This window comes from Piliocolobus tephrosceles, unplaced genomic scaffold (genome assembly GCF_002776525.5).
Source record: "Piliocolobus tephrosceles isolate RC106 unplaced genomic scaffold, ASM277652v3 unscaffolded_21594, whole genome shotgun sequence".
NCBI classification, from domain to species: Eukaryota; Metazoa; Chordata; class Mammalia; order Primates; family Cercopithecidae; genus Piliocolobus; species Piliocolobus tephrosceles.
Genome location: NW_022303859.1, coordinates 1 through 13,848, shown reverse-complemented (window position 1 = coordinate 13,848; position 13,848 = coordinate 1). Strand labels below are relative to the sequence as shown.

Here is a 13,848-nt window from a genome sequence, read left to right as displayed (position 1 = left end):
CACTCCAGCCTGGGCGACAGAGCAAGACTCCGTCTCAAAAAAAATAAAAAAATAAAAAATAAAAAAAATATTTTGTCAGGAACTGTCAGAGGACTTTTTATTAGATATTTCTGAGACAATATTAAAAGCATTCCAGGTCAGGCGTGTTGGCTCACACCTGTAATCCCAGCACTCTGGGAGGATTAGGCAAGTGGATCACCTGAAGCCAGGAGTTCGAGACCAGCCTGGCCAACATGGTGAAACTTCGTCTCTACTAAAAATACAAAAAAGTACCCAGGCATGGTGGTGGGCACCTATAATTCCAGCTACTCGGGAGGCTGAGGCAAGAGAATCGCTTGAACCCAGGAAGCAGAGGTTGCAGTGACCAAGATCATGCCATTGCACTTCAGCCTGGGCAACAAGAGCAAAACTCCGTATCAAAAAAAAAGGCATTCCAGTATGAGTATTTGCTGGCAGATAAGGAGAAATTACAGTAGTGGTGTTTCTCTTTTTTTTCTTTTTTTTTTTTTTTGATAAAGCCTTCTACAGATTCTTTCTTTCTGTTCCGCTAGTGACAGAGGCCAAGCAAGAATTAATAACCTACCCTCAGCCTCAGAAAACATCCATACCAGCACCATTGGAAAAACAGCCCAACCAGCCCCTAAGAGCAACTGATAAGGAACCTGAACCCAGGAAGAGGGAAGAAGGACAAGAGTCACGCTTAGGACATCAAAAGAGAGAAGCAGAAAGGTATCTGCCTCCTTCTCGAAGGGAAGGGCCAACTTTCCGAAGAGACCGAGAGAAGGAGTCATGGTCTGGAGAGACACGCCAGGACGGAGAAAGCAAAAGTAAGTGGTTTGTCAGGGCACATACCAGACTGTGATCATCACAATGGAGCATAGATGGCCAATGTTATGTCCAGGAGCTATCTGCTTTCCAGTACCCTAAGAGATCTGTGCATGGCCTGATGACAGAGGCCATTGCTTTCTGTGGACCTTACTGTACTCCTTAAAGGAATCTATGCCCTTCAAATAGTAAATTGCCGTATGAATGCACTAAGCCATGATTTTAGATTTCTAAGTATTGGTGAAGGAAAGTATACAGTATTTATTTGTTTAGCATTTCTTTACAAAACCAGCCTTGCTAGTAGCATCTATAGTAAAACATGACAGACTCTTAGGACTTCAAAAATTTATTTTTCTCTTCCTTTTATTGCTCTTCTCCTATTTATGGTTGGTTCAGCCATCATGCTAAAGCGTATCTATCGTTCTACACCACCTGAGGTGATAGTAGAAGTGCTGGAGCCCTATGTCCGCCTTACTACTGCCAACGTCCGTATCATCAAGAACAGAACAGGCCCTATGGGACATACCTATGGCTTTATTGACCTCGACTCCCATGCGGTGAGTTTCCTCCACGTTGGATTGGCCTAGGGACAGATGGCTAAAGAACCTTCAAGAAGGTTTGAGGGACTTCTTGATCATTTGAAGATTCTTGTGTGCTACCTGATATAATCCCTCTTGCTCTCTCCTTTGGGTTTATTGTTCATTCAAGTGAGGTAACTGCCCTCAAAAGTTAGGATCCCATGTGGTTTTCTAGGTTCATTTTTTTCTTGTGTCATTTACTGTTTCCAACTTACTCGCTTGTGAAGAATCTGAGTACTGAATCCTTCATGATTTTAGTGAACTTTCTGATTTATTTTATCCAGCCACAGATGGTTTTATATTTGATGATAAAACATTTCCTCTTTTACCTCAAAGTATTTATAGATTCCTGTGGCTTAAATTTTTAGTTGCAGGGCTTTTTTCTATGGAAGTAAGGTGAAGATAATGAAAGTCATTGGTATTTCTTAGATTTTTCATGCCCAAAAGTCACAAGGGACTTTGTAAAGTGAAATCTGATTTATGATAGTTGCACCCTAAAAGAAGAGGATTTGAATTTCTGAAGTTTACACCAGAACTGACATCTATTCTGATTCCTATTTCAATCAGTCATTCATTAAAAGTTGCCTGTTTCTGCCAGTATGTTCTTACTGGTAAAATTTTGATGAATATAATGTAGTAAATTTATCCTCTGAGAAGGAAAATCCATGTTCACTTCTCTTTCAAAGGAGAATTTTTCTGTCTTTGAGTTCTGGCTTTTTCTGTCTCTGGGTTCAAGTGTGTCTGGTTCTATAGGAAGCTCTTCGTGTGGTGAAGATCTTACAGAACCTTGATCCACCATTTAGCATTGATGGGAAGATGGTAGCTGTAAACCTGGCCACTGGAAAACGAAGGTAAGGCAGAAGGGTGAGGATGTCTTGTGCTGCCCTCACTTGTGTTTTTGGGAGGAAACTCCTTTTCCTGGCTATAAAGACAGTAAAGCATGATGTCCTCCTCACATGGACTGCTTCAGATAGGTGTTTATTAGTTTCTTTCTGAAGCCTGACTTGTCCTGACTTTCAAATTGTTTTCTTTCTTGAATAATATTAGGTACTTTTGTCCTTTCCCTTTTGACTGTCTGGTATCTTTGGGTCCCAAATGGCCTGGCATGGTAGCACATACCTGTATTCCCAGCTACTAAGGAGGCTGAGACGAGGACGGGGGGGCGGGTTATGTGAGCCCAGGAGTTCTAGGCCATAGTGTGCAATGATGATGCCTGTGAATAACCACTGTACTCCACCCTGGGCAGCACAGCAAGACCCCATCTCTTAACAAAAAAATGATGGTACAGTTTTGGATGTGCAGACAGATCTCAATACATTCTTGCCGCTTGCAATCCTAGGAAAATGCTGTCCTGACTTTTCCTTCCCCTGACCTTGTGCATATTTCCATAGGACTGGGAAATCTAATTTCTCTTTACTCCTTCACTCATCTTGACCCAGGAGTGGTAACTTGGAAATGGCCATGTCAGAGAAACAGGCTTAAAAATATGGGGCATATCTTGCTCTTGCACCTTCCACTTAATGGCTGTTTTGCTCCACCACTTGGCTTTGTAAGAGTCTTACTGCTTATTGGCCAGGCGCGGTGGCTCACTCCTGTAATTCCAGCACTTGGGGAGGCAGAGGTGGGTGGATAACGAGGTCAGGAGATTGAGATCATCCTGGCTAACATGGTGAAACCCCATCTCTACTAAAAATACCAAAAAAAAAAACATTAGCTGGGCGTGGTGGTGGGCGCCTGTAGTCCCAGCTACTCGGGAGGCTGAGGCAGGAGAATGGCGTGAACCCGGGAGGCGGAGCTTGCAGTGAGCCGAGATCGTGCCACTGCACTCCAGCCTGGGCAAGAGAGCAAGACTCCGTCTTAAAAAAAAAAGTCTTACTACTCATTCTTTCAGGAGTGTCTGGACGACCCAACCTGCTTGTTGTCTAGGTTGGTTCCTTTCCCTGCAAAACGGGCAACAGAGAATTTCTCAATAGGAACTGTAGGATTAAGTACTCGTCAAGATGGCTGGGCGCAGTGGCTCAAGCCTGTAATCCCAGCACTTTGGGAGGCCGAGATGGGCTGATCACGAGGTCAGGAGATCGAGACCATCCTGGCTAACACTGTGAAACCCCGTCTCTACTAAAAAATACAAAAAACTAGCCGGGCGTGGTGATGGGCGCCTGTAGTCCCAGCTACTCCGGAGGCTGAGGCAGGAGAATGGCGTAAACCCGGGAGGCGGAGCTTGCAGTGAGCTGAGATCCGGCCACTGCACTCCAGGCCGGGTGACAGAGCGAGACTCCGTCTCAAAAAAAAAAAAAAAAAAGTACTCGTCAAGTGCCATTTGGTAGGAGACTTAAGAATTGTTGTGTTATCTGTTGCAGAAATGATACTGGGGACCATTCTGACCACATGCATTACTATCAGGTAGGCTGTAAAAGGTGGGGAGTGCTCTATTAAAATCCTCAGGTGACTGTAAGAGTGACCTTGAATTTTCTTTAGTGGGTGACTGTTAAGGTGAATGACCATTGGATAGTTCTGTAATTTTAACTTGCCTTTCTGTGATAGGGTAAAAAATATTTCCGAGATAGGAGGGGAGGTGGCAGAAATTCAGACTGGTCTTCAGATACAAATCGACAAGGGCAACAGTGTAAGTAACCTTTGTTTTATTTCTGTTGCTCTTTTTTGCTTGACTTGCTACTCATTACTTGACATCTGTGTGATCACAGTTGGCAAGATACACTGTTGACTGAGGGTGCTCATCCAGAGAGAGGCATCTGTAGATGTACCTATTTGTGTTGGTCACCCTAATTCTTGGGTTGTTCTTGATGAGTCTCCAGTAAGGGCTTCATTGGACAGAGACTAACATTGGTTCTGATCTTGTTACCTTTAGCATCATCTGACTGCTACATATATGATTCTGCTACTGGCTACTATTATGACCCCTTGGCAGGAACTTACTACGACCCCAATACCCAGGTGAGTTTGGGACTTTTTTTTTTTACCCTGTCAATGATGCTTTTGAGAAAAGCTCCCGTAATTTGCTACTTGAGGATTTTATTCCCTGGATTCTCTGGATGCTCATTGCATGAAAAGTGGAAAAGTTTAGATCTATGGAACAGAACTGTTGCCTATATGGAAAATCAGTGCCTTGTGGCAATACAGGTAAGAACAGTATTGCTCTTGAAAAAGTGTACAGTGGATGGTCTGAATGTGTCCTGGCCCCTGGAATGGGTTTTTAGATTGATGTGGACTCTTCTTAGGCTTGTAAATAAAAGAGTTGTTTCTTTCCCTAGAAGGGAACTGTGTGCCTTAGACCTGGAATTGCTGGGAAACTGAAACATTCTGTAGACTTCCTTGTTTCTAACTGTATCGCAGCAAGAAGTCTATGTGCCCCAGGATCCTGGATTACTTGAGGAAGAAGAGATCAAGGAAAAAAAACCCACCAGTCAAGGAAAGTCAAGTAGCAAAAAGGAAATGTCTAAAAGAGATGGCAAAGAGAAAAAAGACAGAGGAGTGACGAGGGTAAGAGGAATTGTTAATCTACTGTCTTTTGCCACATAGTTATTAAAATGTTGGAGATATGAACAGAGGATATCTATGTTTGCAAGTATAAAGTAACTTCAAAACTACTCTGTCAGCCGGGCAGGCGTGGTGGCTCACGCCTGTAATCCCAGCACTTTGGGAGGCCGAGGCAGGCGCATCACAAGGTCAGGAGATTGAAACCATCCTGGCCAACATGATGAGACCCTGTCTCTACTAAAAATACAAAAATTAGCTAGGTGTGGTGGTACACGCCTATAGTCCCCCCTACTCGGGAGGCTGAGGCAGGAGAATTGCTTGAACCCTGGAGGCGGAGGTTGCAGTGAGCCAAGATCATGCCACTACACTCCAGCCTGGCAACAGAGCAAGACTCCGTCTCAAAAAAAACAAAAACAAAACTCTGTTAATGAGTATTTTTCCTGGTGTAGGCAGGTAAAAATTACTTGGTGTAGGCAGTTCCCTCACCTCTTACATCCCAACTCTGTCTCTTTTACAAATGGGAAAACTGGATGGTAGAACAAAGTGTCCCAGCTCAAATCCCACCACCTCAGCTCCACACATTTTCCCTTTTCTATATTCTTTTTTTAGTGTTTGACTTTATACACATTTCTATAGTTGTAATTATAGCAGGAGATACTGTTTAATCACTTTTTATCATAAGTATACTCTATTATTTTTAATGCCTACATGGTAAAAATTAACGGTATAGCTATACCTTCATTTTCTTCATCTCTTCTACATTATTTGTCTTCTCTTTCTAATCTTTTCTTTTTCCTTCTTTTTTTTTTTTTCTGAGACAAGATCTTCCTCTGTCTCCCAGGTTGGAGTGCAGTGGCATGATCATGGCTCACTGCAACATCAAACCCCTGGGCTTTAGTGATCCTCCCACCTCAGCCTCCCAAGTAACAGGGACTACAGGCATGAGCCACCATGACCAGCTAATTTTTGCTTTTTTGTAGAGACAGGATCTTGCTAGATTGACCAGGCTGGTCTCGAGCTTCTCAAGTAAGCTTCCTGCCTCAGTCTCCCAAAGTACTTCAGTTACAGGCAAGACCCACCTTGTTTGCCTCTTTCTAATCTTATACTGTCATAATATGTAACATTTAGCATTTTGTTTCTTCTTTTAAATTACTCACTAAGGCACATTTTCAGAATCAGAGATGATGAACATTTTTACATCTTTTACAAAATCAAATTATTAGGCAGGGCACAGTGGCTCACACCTGTAATCCCAGCACTTTGAGAGGCCAAGGCAGGCAGATTACTTTAGGTCAGCAGTTCGAGACCAGTCTGGCCAATTTGGTGAAACACCCATCTCTACTAAAAAGACAAAAATTAGCTGGATGTGGTGGCACAAGCCTGTAGTCCCAGGTATTCAGGAGGCTGAGGCAGGAGAATCTCTTGAACCTGAGAGGCAGAGGTTGCAGTGAGCTGAGATCACACCTACCTTGATATCAGTTATGCATTGGTGAAAATGGATGAATTTGCTTGTGGTTCAATTCATAGCATCTTCCCCCCGCCCTTTTTTTTTTTTTTTTTTGAGACGGAGTCGCTCTGTCACCCAGGCTGGAGTGCAATGGCGCAATCTCGGCTCACTGCAACCTCCACCTCCCGGGCTCAAGGGATTCTCCTGCCTCAGCCTCCTGAGTAGCTGGGATATCAGGCGCTGCCACCACGCCCAGCTAATTTTTGTATTTTTAGTAGAGATGGGGTTTCACCATGTTGGTCAGGCTGGTCTTAGACTCCTGACCTCGTGACCTGCCCGCCTCAGCCTACCAAAGTGTTGGGATTACAGGCATGAGCCACCGCGCCCAGCCTTTTTTTTCCCTTCTAACCGTGTTAGTTGTTCAGAGATACAGAAAAGAGGAGAGAGAGAGAGAGAGAGAGTGTGTGTGTGTGTGTGTGTGTGTGTTTTGAGACGGAGTCTCACTCTGTCGCCCAGGCCGGAGTGCAGTGGCCGGATCTCAGCTCACTGCAAGCTCCGCCTCCCGGGTTTATGCCATTCTCCTGCCTCAGCCTCCCAAGTAGCTGCGACTACAGGCGCCTGCCACCACGCCCGGCCAACTCTAAGTTCTTAAACACACACGGCCGGGCCAACTCTAAGTTAACTCTTAAACACACTCGGCCCCGCCAACTCTTAAGTTCTTAAACACACATGGCCGGGCGTGGTGACTCAAGCCTGTAATCCCAGCACTTTGGGAGGCCGAGACGGGCGGATCACGAGGTCAGGAGATGGAGACCATCCTGGCTAACACAGTGAAACCCTGTCTCTACTAAAAATACAAAAAACTAGCCGGGCGAGGTGGCGGGCGCTTGCAGTCCCAGCTACTCAGGAGGCTGAGGCAGGAGAATGGCCTGAACCCGGGAGGTGGAGCTTGCAGTGAGCTGAGATCCGGCCACTGCACTTCAGCCTGGGCGACAGAGCGAGACTCCGTCTCAAAAAAAAAAAAAAAAAAAGGAACTTAGAGTCAGGCCAGGCGCAGTGGCTCACGCCTGTAATCCCAGCACTTTGGGAGGCCGAGGTGGGTGGATCACGAGGTCAGGAGATCGAGACCATCCTGTGAATGGTGAAACCCCATCTCTACTAAAAATACAAAAATTTAGCCGTGCGTGGTGGCGGGCTACTCGGGAGGCTGAGGCAGGAGAATGGCATAAACCCTGGAGGCGGAACTTGCAGTGATCCGAGATCGCGCCACTGCACTCCAGCATGGGCGACAGACTGAGACTCCGTCTCAAAAAAAAAAGAATTTAGAGTCATACTGGTTTAATATTTGGACTCTGCTTCAGCCTCTTTCAAACTGTATTCTTGGCCGGGCGCAGTGGCTCAAGCCTGTAATCCCAGCACTTTGGGAGGCCGAGACGGGTGGATCACGAGGTCAGGAGATCGAGACCATCCTGGCTAACACGGTGAAACCCCGTCTCTACTAAAAACTATGAAAAACTAGCCGGGTGAGGTGGCAGGCGCCTGTAGTCCCAGCTACTCAGGAGGCTGAGACAGGAGAATGGTGTGAACCCGGGGGGCGGAGCTTGCAGTGAGCCGAGATCGCGCCACTGCACTCCAGCCTGGGCGACAGAGCGAGACTCCGTCTCAAAAAAAAAAACTGTATTCTTAGTCATTTGTAAAATTAAGATATTAAAGCTTACATAGGAGGATTGTAGTAAAGTCTGAAGAAGACAGTGTTTATATATACATGCCTCATCTGATCTGACATACAGTAATCATGCAATACATACTAATGTTTTATTTTATTTTATTTCATTTCATTTCATTTCATTTCATTTCATTTCATTTCATTTCATTTCATTTCATTTTAATTTTTTGGGCCAGAGTCTCTCTGTCGCCCAGGCTGGAAAGGAGTGGCATGATTTTGGCTCACTGCAACCTCCGCCTCCCAGGTTCCAGCAGTTCTCCTGCCTCAGCCTCCCAAGTAGCTTGGATTACAGGCCAACACCACCACACCCAGCTAATTTTTGTATATTTACTAGAAACAGGGTTTCACCATGTTGGCCAGGCTCCCCTTGAACTGACCTCAAGTGATCCGCCCACCTTAGCCTCCCAAAGTTCTGGGATTATGGACATGAGCCACTGCGCCTACTGATGTCTTTATTTCAAATTCACTATAGCAGTGTTACCGATATTTCCATAATGTTGAATTAGGAGGTTTGGAAAGTCAGCCTAATTTCAACCGGGTTAACTCTTAATCAGTTTTGTTTTTGTTTTTTTGAGACAGAGTCTCGCTCTGTTGCCCAGGCTGGAGTGCAGTGGCGCCATCTTGGCTCACTGCAACCTCTGCCTCTTAGGTTCAAGCGATTTTCTTGCCTCAACCTCCTCAGTAGCTGGGATGACAGGCACCCGCCACCATGCCTGTCTAATTTTGTATTTTTAGTAGAGACGGGGTTTCACTGTTGTTGGCCAGTCCAGTCTCGAACTCCTGACTTTAGGTAATCCACCCACCCTGGCCTCCCAAAGTGCTGGGATTACAGGTGTGAGCCACCACACCCAGTCTTAGTCAGTTTTTTTTTTTTTTTTTCCTGAGACGGAGTTTTGCTCTTGTTACCCAGGCTGGAGTACAATGCCACTATATTGGCTCACTGTAACCTCCACCTCCCGGGTTCAAGCGATTCTCCTGCCTCAGCCTCCTGAATAGCTGGGATTATAGGTGTGTGCCACCACACCCAGGTAATTTTTGTATTTTTAGTAGAGACTAGGTTTCACTATGTTGGCCAGGCTGATCTCGAACTCCTGACCTCAGTGATCCACCCACCTTGGCCTCCCAAAGTGCTGGGATTACAGGTGTGAGCCACTGTACCCAGCCCTTATCAGGTTTTTTTTTTTTTTTTTTTTTTTTTTTGAGAGGGAGTCTCGCTCTGTCGCCCAGGCTGGAGTGCAGTGGCCGGATCTCAGCTCACTGCAAGCTCCGCCTCCCAGGTTCATTCTCCTGCCTCAGCCTCCCGAGTAGGTGGAATTACAGGCACCAGCCACCATGCCCAGCTAATTTTTTGTATTTTTAGTAGAGACGAGGTTTCACTGCATTAGCCAGGATGGTCTCAATCTCTTGACCTTGTGATCCACCTGCCTTGGCCTCCCAGAGTGCTGGGATTATAGGCTTGAGCCACTGTGCCCATCCCGGCCTTTATCAGTTATTATGAGTGAATATCATGTGAGAGTTACCTCTGGTTTGGTCAGTTTCAGGAAAATGCCAGTGAAGGGAAGGCCCCTGCAGAAGACGTCTTTAAGAAGCCCCTGCCTCCTACTGTGAAGAAGGAAGAGAGTCCCCCTCCAGTAAGACCAACATTGATCTCCTGGACCTAGGGCTGGGGCTGGGGCTGGTTCTGAATGGGAAAGGAAGTGCAAAGGCTGATGCCTTCCTCTGGTGTTGGTCTTTTACCTCACTATGTCTCCTGAATAAGGATTCCCATTTATTTTGAGTACAAGCATGATATAAAGTTTTCTGTCTGCTAATGGGGGTATTACTGGAGAACCAGAGGCAGTTTTCTGCCGTTTCTCTCTACCCTGTGCCATTCTTACCAGACGAGATGCCTAGCCCTTTTTATCATCTTGTTCTCGTCAGTTCTCTAAATCACCAAGGAAACCCATTTTTTCAGCCTCAATCTTTCCTGCCTTTTGGCGTCACTTAGATATGCAGTGCATGCGTGGTCATTTTTTATAGTTTCTGTGTGGACAGAGTGAATGATGCTAATATTGGTGCCCTTTTTTTTTTTTTTTTTTTTTTTTTGAGACGGACTCTCGCTCTGTTGCCCAGGCTGGAGTGCAGTGGCCGGATCTCAGCTCACTGCAAGCTCCGCCTCCTGGGCTTGCACCATTCTCCTGCCTCAGCCTCCCAAGTAGCTGGGACTACAGGCGCCCGCCACCACTCCCGGCTAGTTTTTTGTATTTTTTTAGTAGAGACGGGGTTTCACCATGTTAGCCAGGATGGTCTCGATCTCCTGACCTCGTGATCCGCCCTTCTCGGCCTCCCATAGTGCTGGGGTTACAGGCTTGAGCCACTGCGCCCGGCCTTGGTGCCCATTTTTTAGATGCCTTCAAGCAGTAATCTCAATCTAATCACCAGTGATTCTGATTGAATGCAGGTATATAACAATAGTGACCATGCATTATTTAACAGTTTTTATAAGGTACTCTTTTCCTGCTCCACATTATTAATTCAGCTCATTATAGCATCTATCTTAACCATGCTTTGCCTTTACCATAGGAGCTGGATCTGTCTACCCAAGTGCCTATCAGTACAATTGCTTTTAGTTTACTTCCTAAATCCTCTTTGCTAGAGTCTTGATGAACATCATCTTTTCTTCCCTCCATGAGTTACAGTAATTTGGAGGTATTTATCTCTTTCTCTTTGTAATTTGTAACCTTTTACTATTTTCTATGCTTATTCTCCTTTCTCTTCCTTCTCCCCACATTCTGTTGCTAGAGTCACTTCTAAAGGAATTTCTCTTGTTTATTCTCAGTGAGCAAGGAGCAAAGCCAAGCTCTGGCCATGTTGCTTCCATCTGGGAAATGAGCAGCATGGCTAGTGAGTTTATTTTGAACCCAATTCATTATTCCAACTGAGAGGGAACAAAGAAATGAGATGCCCATATCAGAATATCAAAAAAAAATGGACCCTGAATTATAGGTTGTATTTGGTATTGATCACTGGCCTTCTCCTTCCAGCCTAAAATGGTAAACCCACTGATCGGCCTCTTGGGTGAATATGGAGGAGACAGTGACTATGAGGAGGAAGAAGAGGAAGAACAGACCCCTCCCCCACAGCCCCGCATAGCACAGCCTCAGAAGCGCGAAGAGCTCACCAAGAAGGAGAATGAAGAAGACAAACTCACTGACTGGAATAAACTGGCTTGTCTGCTCTGCAGAAGGCAGTTTCCCAATAAAGAAGTTCTGATCAAACACCAGCAGCTGTCAGACCTGCACAAGGTATTAGGGGAAGGAGCTATGCCCTTTCAAACTGTTGACTCTTGGCCAGGCTTGGTGGCTCATGCCTGTAATCCTAGCACTTTGGGAGACCGAGGCGAGTGTATTGCCTGAGCTCAGGAGTACAAGACCAGTCTGGGCAACATGGTGAAACCCCCTTTGTACTAAAATACAAAAAATTAGCCAGGCGTGGTAGTGTGTGCCTATAGTCCCAGCCACTCGGGAGGCTGAGACAGGAGAATTGCTAGAACCTGGGAGGCAGAGGTTGCAGTGAGCCGAGATCGTGCCACTGCCCTCCCAGCCTGGGTGACAGAGCGAGACTCTGTCTCTTAAAAACAAAAACAAAAAACTGTTGACTCTTATTATTGATGGGGATTATAGGGAATAAAGAAGATTATATAGGCTGGGCGTAGTGGCTTACACCTGTAATCCCAGCACTTTGGGAGGCCAAGGCAGATAGATCACTTGAGATCAGGAGTTTGAGACCAGCCTGGCCAACATGGTGAAACTGTCTCTACTAAAAATACAAAAATTACCTGGATGTGGTGGCGCATGCCTGTAATCCCAAGTACTTGGGAGGCTGAGGCAGGAGAATCGCTTGAACCTGGGAGGCAGAGTTTGCAGTGAACCGAGATCACACCACTGTACTCCAGCCTGGGGGACAGACCAAGACTCTATCTCAAAAAATAAAAAAAAGAAGCAGCAGCAGTACAATCCTTCCTCAGCGTGTATCAGCCCCAGTTCCTATCATTAAAACAGTCCAATTCAAGAATGAATTGCTCTGGATTAAGGTTATGCCTACCCTCAAAGAACTTCCATATGTAGCCCCAAGCCAAGCATTATGTCTGTGGCTAGGGCGCCAAATATGGAGAATGGGTAGGAAGAGAAAGGGTTGTAGATTAAGACATTACTTGCTGGGTTTCTCATCTTAGCTCTGTCATTAACGTTACAGTTGGACCTCAGATAAGCCCCTTTTCTTCTTTGGTCCTTGTAACTTCATCTGGTTCTGTCCAGCTCTGACAGTGTGTGCAGTTTTCACCATAGGTGAGTCAAATTCTGCCATTTCTTCATGTAGTGAATATTGTTATGAGCCACAGCACAACATCTATACTTCGGATGTTAAAGTGACATACATTGGTATTCCCCTGCAGTATTCCCTTTTATATGAACTGACCAAGGATCCAAATTATGGACAAATAAAGTCCCTAAATGGACTCACATTCTCAGAGCAATTTGTTTCACACCCCTTCTCTAGTAGACGTTGCAAGAGCAGATGATGGGACTAGATTTAGACTTTCTCTGAACACAGAGCTCAAAGCTTTACGTAGCTAAAAACTGAGAAGCTCTAGTTTTGGTAATAGGTACACTACTTTTCCCACCCATCTCTGTGGAGGCTTTGCAAAGATAGGAGTCTGAAAAGCTCCTCATTGCTAATCCCTGGAACAGACTACCTCCCAAGTACCTTTGACCCGAAATTGTGAATCGTCAGAGTGACATATTGAAATTTCACCCATCTGGTGTAAATACTAATAAATGACTAAAGAGATAAAAAGTAATCGTCAGGAAAGAGGAGCCACAGGTCTGGTCAATTCACAAACTGAACTGGTCATAGGACAGTGGAAAGTAGACTGTAGTACTTTTCCTTTCCTTAGGGTCGTCTGCTACAAAGAACCACCACTTCATGTAAGAGCTGTTTTGGACTCCTTAAGTTTCATGCATATGCCTGAGGGCTTGTGTAGTAGAGCCATGCATGAGAGATTTGCAACTCTCAGAGCAGTCTCTTGGAGTCCTGGGGCTCCTTTTCATGTTTTTCTGGGGGCTTAAAGAATGACTCATGTCTGGGAATGGTATGTATGGCAGAGTATGTGGGAATTTAGTTTTCTTCACTGGTATGCCCACATCCTCTCTCCCATGATTTTCAACTTAGATAAAGAGATACTTGTTTCCCACATCTTAGAGATAAGTAAAATGATATTCCCTCTTATGCCATACCACATAACTAATCTGCATGACAAGACCAGTTAGGGATTGTTACTTGCAGGGTACAGTGATCATTTAGTAAATCTGGTCAATCAAAAGAGCTACAATCCAAAAGCAACTATTGGGAAAGGCCTAGAAACATTTCTAGGACCATTGTTTCTTAGACCTATACTCATAGAATTGCCTCTCTTCTCAGCAAAACCTGGAAATCCACCGGAAGATAAAACAGTCTGAGCAGGAGCTAGCCTATCTGGAAAGGAGAGAACGAGAGGTAAACTTTGGTGACCTGTTACTCCCTTGAGTCTCAGCTCTTTTTGCTTTCTAATACAGACTTCATAGGCTATGCTGATCCCTCCTTATAAGAAGATGGAAAACGGCTGGGCGCGGTGGCTCAAGCCTGTAATCCCAGCACTTTGGGAGGCCGAGACGGGCGGATCATGAGGTCAGGAGATCGAGACCATCCTGGCTAACACGGTGAAACCCCGTCTCTACTAAAAAATACAAAAAACTAGC

The 13,848-nt window shown here is 45.3% G+C and overlaps 1 protein-coding gene across 1 annotated transcript; it reads left to right on the top strand.

The window, feature by feature from the left end:
• Positions 1-518: 518 nt before the first annotated feature.
• RBM6 (RNA binding motif protein 6) lies at positions 519-13,695 on the top strand (the record flags this gene model as incomplete). The annotated part of the gene is made up of 10 exons (XM_026450532.1): positions 519-827; positions 1,222-1,382; positions 2,157-2,254; positions 3,764-3,806; positions 3,948-4,029; positions 4,273-4,358; positions 4,758-4,904; positions 9,610-9,705; positions 11,098-11,358; positions 13,532-13,695. Coding segments are annotated over 10 exons (1,388 nt in total), but the record flags the coding sequence as incomplete, so codon positions are not given.
• Between the last annotated feature and the right edge of the window lie 153 nt (positions 13,696-13,848).